The sequence below is a fragment of the Hypomesus nipponensis genome, chromosome 6, assembly GCF_054491055.1.
Source record: "Hypomesus nipponensis isolate SF chromosome 6, ASM5449105v1, whole genome shotgun sequence".
Classification (NCBI taxonomy): domain Eukaryota; kingdom Metazoa; phylum Chordata; class Actinopteri; order Osmeriformes; family Osmeridae; genus Hypomesus; species Hypomesus nipponensis.
In genome coordinates this window covers 7,006,274-7,013,944 of record NC_140366.1, presented here as the reverse complement: position 1 = coordinate 7,013,944, position 7,671 = coordinate 7,006,274, and the positions used below count along the sequence as shown (strand labels likewise).

Sequence of the window (7,671 nt, the reverse complement as noted above, 5' to 3'; positions counted from 1 at the left end):
CAGTGCATTGCACAGCACTCGTAGCACCCGTCATGAGACAAATGACTTGTATCCTATCTATTAAGCATCACAGGGGATTACTAGCGCCAAATCCCAAATCTGTTGTGGTTTGTGCAGCCACCACGCGCCGAAAATGACAGCCTGACGCGTGACCTGCGATGCCAAACGGTCCCTGATAAATCAAGTATTTATATATTCATTGCCACATGGCACTTTGATAAGGTCGTGTTATCTCTGCCTCCATCGAAGGCGTCTGCTTATTTCCATAAATTGTCTCCTCGACATAATTATCTGTCCAGATGTCCAAAAGTGTGCCACAAATTATCTCTGAACGAATGAAACGCCAACGTAGGCCTAATTGAATAATAGCTGATTAGAGAGGATTACTTTTTAAATAAAAAAAATGTGGTATGCTTCACAGTTTTTCAAAGCAAACAGGATTTTCAAATGGCGAAATATCTACGTTGTAATTTCTTACTTTCATTTTAGCCCGTTTGGAATGATTCGCATTGGGGCATGCAGTTGTTGACGAAGACATAGGCCTAACATTTGTTCGGCCAATATCTTTTTTGAGCCAGGAAGTATACGTACCATAGGACCGAGCTGTATTTCAAAAGGAAACTCAGGATGGGCCCTATTTCAGTTGCTAGATTGTAGTAAGCCTATTTTTTTCGTCTGCCAGTGTTTGAGGGAAACTAATGCTGGCCTTGTATTTAAATCGTTTGTGATGCAACCCTGATGTGTCCTAAATACCCTTAACTGGGACATGGTATTCATCATGTGACCTATCAACAAAAAAAAGAGTTAATATCAACAGATGCGCAGTCTGACTGACGCATCCTGAACTGCAAAGACAAAACATTTAGTATGCAAAACTAATTAGAATATGCAAATTACAGAGCCCCCGATTAGACGTTAGGGATTAATGAGCGGCCTGTAACAAATTAATTAGTTATTCTCTATACTGGTAATAAGCAATTGAATAACTTCAGTGGGCCTAATATTTTTGGAAATTAAACGTAGACTACTTTTTTAGATGTCAGGTTACTTATTGATGACAAGTCAAAAACATATCCTGTTTTTAACCTCCTTAAAGCCCAACGTGAGGAATACTCCTGCTGATGGGTGCACACTCTTTTAACGTTAGTATAATATTGTTGTTCTATTATTACAATAAGTAGGCATGTAGTAATAGTCTGCAGGCTATATTCGTTAATGTTCATTAACATAGTCTATAACTCGTGTTTGATGTACTATGGCTATCAATAGTCCTAACAGTAATCTAATATTAGGTAATAAACACACAAATGACAACCATACTGGGACATGGTATTTACCTCCTAAAAAGAAGGCTAGTGTTATTTTGGTAATAGCCTACATTTACTGTCGAATTTACTTTAGTCTGTCATTTTTCGATTGAAGACTGTAGGCTAGCCTATTGTGTGGGAGCTATTATCTAAATTCAGTTAGACACAGACTAAACCTGCAACAAATTATGCTGGTTTGCCTGGAGTTCAGGGTCTAATCCTGCTGATTGGATATTTTACGATCCAATGAGTCCTGGATGAAATCATCATGACAAGGATGGGATAGAGCCTTGAAAGTGGGTTCCAGTGAAAGTAACAGTGTAGCCAATGCTTTTCTGGAAATATGTTTATCCGTGGTATATGGTAGGTTTTTTTCATGTTAAATTGTACCTAATGTGAAAACACACACTTTTGTCAACTTGATAAAAAATATATATTTGGTATGGCATGCGTTCTCAAACGACTTAAACAGCGGTGTTGTTTTTTCGTAAATTTTAACCAATCAAAACTGTTGACCAAATATACATTCAATTTGATAAACTATTACGGAAATATTTGACCATTGTGTTGACTGTGGAATTGGACGCACAATCGCTCTCACTCAGTGATTGGCTGACGAGAAGTGACCCCTGCTGCGATGAACCTGTTGGATAAAAAGGGAATTTCTGGAGGGAGAAGAGCAGTGCGGGTTGGTGATTGCACCAGGGACCAGCTAGTGTTGGAAAAACTAATCGGGGAATACCATCAGACACCATGACAGGCAAAGAAGGGACGGTTTTTTCTGAATCTTTGAATAAACAGAAAATGGCCTCACCCGCAAATCATGGGGGACCGCAGCCTTTAAAGATCGGGTCTACGACGCACAGGTGCACAGGTTTCGGGATACAAGAGATTCTTGGATTGAACAAGGAACCGTCTGCCCCCCCGCGCCGTCCGTTGGAATCTCTACCGCCCAGGGCGCACCTGCTGGCCTCTAGGTCGGCTCTTGGTCCAGGGGGCGTCGGGGTTGGTATGGGAATAATTGGACCAGGCGGTATACATTCGTTTTATAGCCAGCCTGCGTTTCTGGAAGTGTTATCGGAGGCGCAAAACGTTCACCTGCAGCCGCTCAACAGGGCTATGGGACAGCTGGATGCTCATCACTCCGCCAGCTCCGGTAACACACCTTATACTTTACATATTACATATATATTACAAGGAAAACTGATATTTAATTATTAAAAAAAGAAATACACTCTAATAAAAAAAATATACCAGTTCCATGGCTGATAGAGCAGGCCTAACCTTAATGGTAATTCACGTAGCCTAATACACTTTCGTTTTGGAAGACGGGCCCTATATAAAGCCTTTAGGCGAATTAAACAATTTTTTTAGAATTCTGTTATGGCTGTTAGTTGATCTTTATCAAATAGGATGAGATACTATGAAAATTGTGAATGGTTGCTGAATTCGTAAGACCTAACATATGGCAATGCTATAATTTGTATCATAGGCGTGCATCTTACACTGATGTTTATTTACAGACTCAGACGAAGTATCTTCCAGTGAAAAGAATTTTTCTAAATCATCAATGTGCCAGAGCAAGAAAAGAAAGAAAAGACGCCACAGGTAAAACATTTAATATTAAGCAGTAGCCTATTTTTGTTGGGATGTTGTTGTTGCTACACTGTGTCTAACCACTGCAATACTGTAAGAACTGTGATTATCTGCAGTCCTTGCCGACTATGCACTATTTGCAGGCTATTTTGTTTGTGATGAAAGTGTTGGCTTAATGAGTAAAATAAATGTAATAGCTGTTATAATGTAACAATTTTTGTTAGGCTGTTCCTTTTGTATTTTGTAATATGATGACCGTATTAAATGACAATTCATGAAGGCCAAGCCTTTCGAAACAATATTCAAGGTAGCGCAAGCGGAAATTCGATCATACATTTAATTGATCGTATAGGCCTACCCGAATATCCCAAAGAGAAATATCTAAAATAACTTTTTATTTAATTAATGTTTGCCTTCGTGACATATAGGGTAGTGTTCTGGTTTGGTAGTGTAATTTTAAAAATCTGATAATTTAAATGCATAATCAGAGACCAATTCCGTATTTGGACAACATCAATACAACTAAACATAAATTGGCATAAAATAATTGTAGCCTACTCTGTTAATTACACACGTTTTCAAACAAGACATTAAATCAAATAGTCTGAAATTGCCTGTCAATTCTAAAGTGATCTCCAGTAGTCTTTGGGGTTTGAAACGATTACTTCTGTTATTAAAGTGAACCATACAAATGTTGTTGCTCATCCACTTGCTATATGCTATACATTTTTGGCCTATTTTAATTGAGCATCAGATCAGCTGAAGGGTAGAATTAAATATGGAATAGGACAATAAAAGGCGCATAAAGAGGCAAAACAGTGTGGAACAAAAAATCATGTGAAGACAAAAGCATTAAGGTTTCTATTTTCTACAATCTCAACAGGACCATTTTCACATCTTATCAGCTGGAGGAGTTGGAGAAAGCTTTCAACGAAGCCCACTACCCAGATGTCTATGCAAGAGAGATGTTATCGATGAAGACAGAGTTACCTGAGGACAGGATACAGGTATTTTGTCTGCATTTGCTTTTCTGTGTGGATGTGTCTGTATATCTGTGTGCAAGGAGCAATATCACAGTACATTCTTCGTGTGTAACATTGTATTAATACTTAAAAGTAGTTATTTCATGGTCCTGCATTATATTACATTTCTATTCAAACGAATGGCAATGGGGGAAAAAATTGAAGATCTAGATTTTTTTTTGCTATCATTACGTCTTTTAATGTTTCTAGCGATGCGTTTTGGTATGTTTGATATAACATAACATCATCATCCCCCGGGTGTGTCGAGTTCTCTCTTATATCTACAAACAACACCATCTAAAATATATAATCATGCAGTCTGTAATCTTCCTCCATACTTAAATAACCAAGTGAAGGAAAATCACAAATATGTGCAGCAAAAAAACCCGAAAAGATACTCTGCATTGGCCAATAAATACAGTACACACTTTGAAATAAAAGAAAGAAAAAAAGAGTAAAAGGAAGAAAGAAATTGAGCTTTAAGGACAGTCAGATTGAATGAACATCAGGCCGGAAGAGAGACAGTTAAGGAAGAAGAGTTGACAGACAGACAGACAGACAGACACTGTGACCAGACAGACAGATCCCAATCTTCACACTACCAAAAATTAACACCCAATTTACTCATCCAGAGTAATTAGTCGAATCAGAAGAGCCTGCTACCTTTCCCCTGGGGAGTCAGGCAGGCTTGAGGAGCCGAAAATGAAATGATAACTACATTGAAATTAATTAGCATGGGTCAATGGCAAAGGACTCTCCTGGGCTCAAACCGATTTAATTTCCCGTGATATTTGAAGAGCCTGTCTCCCATCGATTGGGCCTCTGGAAATTAACTGATTTTTCAATCAGCCTGCCTGCACCCCAGAGGTCACCTCTCTCTCCGCCCTGCACACATGCCTGGGCACACGCCCGCACACACATTCAAGATGCGGACACACACACACAAGCACTCGCACGTACTTACGCAGAAACAGTTGTCATGCTCACTCACACACACACACAACCCCCCCCCCCCCCCACACACACACACAGACAGGCACACACACCTCTGCCTTCCAAGTGTTGCTGGAGATGCCGTTTCTCATCAGAGGCCTCTCTCTATGAGATTGAGGTTATCATCAAATCTACCTGAATAGCTTTCCACGATTGGCTTTGATGGTTTTTAATTTCATTCTCTGTGCCCCCTGCCCCCCATCGCCCATCGCATCCTCCCCTCACTCACACACGCACACATAAACCCCCATCATCCGCCTCCTTGGCCACCCTCTCTTGCTCGTCCTCCCCCCCCCCCCTTACCTCCTCATCTATATGCACATGGAATTTTAAGGCTGGGAGGCTATTACTTGGCGAAGCACTCACACTGTGGAAATCAATTTAGGCACTTGAGGAGCTAGGGGGAGGGGCAGTCTAACAAACTCCCTCTCCTCTCTCTTTCTTTCACAGAGACACACACACATACATACGCACAACCAACCTTTCTGCGGAGTAAACGTTATAACCAGTGGCGGTCCTAGCACATTTGGTACCCCGGGCAAGGTTTTCCCCTGCTTTTATTATTTAATAGTTTGTCCATTGAGTCCTATTATCTTCAAGGTGGGAATGTTATGCATGAAATTACTTTTCAACCTTTTACATCCAACTTTACAAAAACTAATCACAGATCATCCCATGTTTTCCGATTAAACGTTGAAATCCCTCAATTTCATTTGGAAGACAGGTAAGCAATGTGCTTTTCAGTTTTTTCAGGTTGTTCAATCTCCCATGTCTCTCTCTCGGTAGGTTTGGTTCCAGAACAGACGAGCCAAGTGGAGAAAGAGAGAGAAGTGCTGGGGTCGTAGTAGTGTCATGGCCGAGTACGGACTGTACGGTGCTATGGTCCGCCACTCCATCCCCCTCCCAGAGTCCATCCTAAAGTCAGCCAAGGACGGCATCATGGACTCCTGCGCCCCCTGGCTGCTAGGTAAGGAACTGCACCCATGACACCTGATTGCATTGGCAAGGGGGAAAGAAACACATCCATCCACCAATTCACTTTAATTTTGAATGAATTGTAAATACAGATATATTGAAAATATCATTTAAATGCAGGATTGTAAGATGTTGCTAGAGAAATATTTTTTACTTTGCTTTCTTTCATTATACCATTGCATCCACACCATGGATGAGATAAAAGAACGAGCATAGGATCATTTTATTTTTTGGCTCCAAAATACAACTGTGATCTCTGACCCTCTGTAACCCCACTGCTTATTAGGAGCCAATAAAAAGGTGGCTCTGTCAATGATATGGGGTTAATCGATAGGGTGATAATCCCACTTTATCAGAAGGGTTTAAATAAAAGCCTCTCTTGGCCGTCACATCTGTCAATAGATTAGCATAAATCTATGATGGGTGACTGTAATTGAAAAAGAAGCAAGTATCAGCAGCATAGGAGCATAGTGTAGTGGTTCACACCAACAACGACAACTAGAACCTGCACATCAACACAGACACACATGAACACAATTCTATTTGTACCGTTTGCATTTTATGATGGAGGTCATCAGCCCCGAAGCAAAAACACCGTGACGCCTGGGTTTCCAGCGTTGTCGTTTGCAGGTGTGGACACAGTGGAATGGTGTGTGGTGGAATGGTTGTGTGGAATGTATCCTAACTGGAATCTCTACGTTTTTTGACAGGTATGCACAAGAAGTCCATGGACACGACAGTCCCCTCGTCTCCAGGGAAACCAGACACACCACAACCCCCTGCCAGAGAGAGAGTGGTGGAGCGAGAGATGGACGAAGAGGAGGAGAGAAGGAAGGATTCCAGGTCACCCATATCCAAAGAGGAACTGAGGGAGAATAGCATAGCCGCACTCAGGGCAAAGGCCCAGGAGCACAGTGCTAAAATGCTGGGGACGGTTTCTGGGGACGGACCCTTGATGGAGACAGAGGAAATGGACAAACATACAGGACAGAAGAAGACAGCTGAGGCAAAGAAGAAGTAAAAAGACATTATACAAATTGTTGCTTTTGAAAGACTGTAAGGCCTAGTTTTGTTGCAGTGCCTTTCATGTATAATAAACTGATCTCTCATTGACATTGTAAAACACTCCACAATCTGAGTTTAGCTTTGATCCCAGAATGCTCTACTGTGGTCATGTTATTTACAAATGATAATTATATAAGGAACATTTAAAATGCAAATGTATGTAATAACTGGTTTAACAAGTGGCAGCTACTTGCTTTTTGCAACAAAATATTTTATATTATAAATCAACTGACCTAAAATTAGCAGACCATATTACAGACTATACATGGAGTCAAAACAAGAATTCGTGCAACAAGAAAATTATCAAGCCTTTGTGAGTGTTTTTCATTTGACCTCAGATGTATATATTGTAAGTACTGAAAATGAAATATAGCTAAGTTCATATACACAGTTAACTGATACAATGTGTTTTGTCCCTGTTTCTGTAAAATAATAGTAAAATCAGTGGCTGTTATTCAGATTTTCCATCTTATTATAGATTCTTTTTTGTGTGTTTTTAAGATTGATGTGCCCACACATCCACTCACACACATGTTTACACAACATCCCAATCAAATAATAAATGGTCGAAAATAAAAACAAATATGAATTTCATTTTACTAGCTGCTAGAAAACAGCAAAAACTCAATATAGCTCAGTTTGCGCAATCAGGATCATGAAAAAAAATAAAAATATTCGTCGGCCCATATTGTTTAGCGACTCCCCTTTAAACG

At 40.2% G+C, this 7,671-nt stretch overlaps 1 protein-coding gene across 1 annotated transcript; it reads left to right on the top strand.

Moving 5' to 3' along the window:
• Window positions 1-2,060: 2,060 nt before the first annotated feature.
• On the top strand, window positions 2,061-6,914 carry LOC146286789 (visual system homeobox 2-like). Its single transcript, XM_084700226.1, has 5 exons — window positions 2,061-2,463; window positions 2,831-2,915; window positions 3,787-3,910; window positions 5,705-5,885; window positions 6,604-6,914. Exons 1-5 carry the CDS (start codon window positions 2,061-2,063, stop codon window positions 6,912-6,914), a joined length of 1,104 nt encoding a protein of 367 aa, XP_084556352.1.
• Window positions 6,915-7,671: the final 757 nt, after the last annotated feature.

Excerpts from the sequence above, each read along its gene's own strand:
- LOC146286789 (XM_084700226.1), top strand. The coding sequence starts at position 2,061 with ATGACAGGCAAAGAAGGGACGGTTTTTTCTGAATCTTTGAATAAACAG. Across the intron at positions 2,916-3,786 it reads AGAAAGAAAAGACGCCACAG|GACCATTTTCACATCTTATC; the intron begins GTAAAACATTTA and ends CAATCTCAACAG. Across the intron at positions 5,886-6,603 it reads CTGCGCCCCCTGGCTGCTAG|GTATGCACAAGAAGTCCATG; the intron begins GTAAGGAACTGC and ends GTTTTTTGACAG.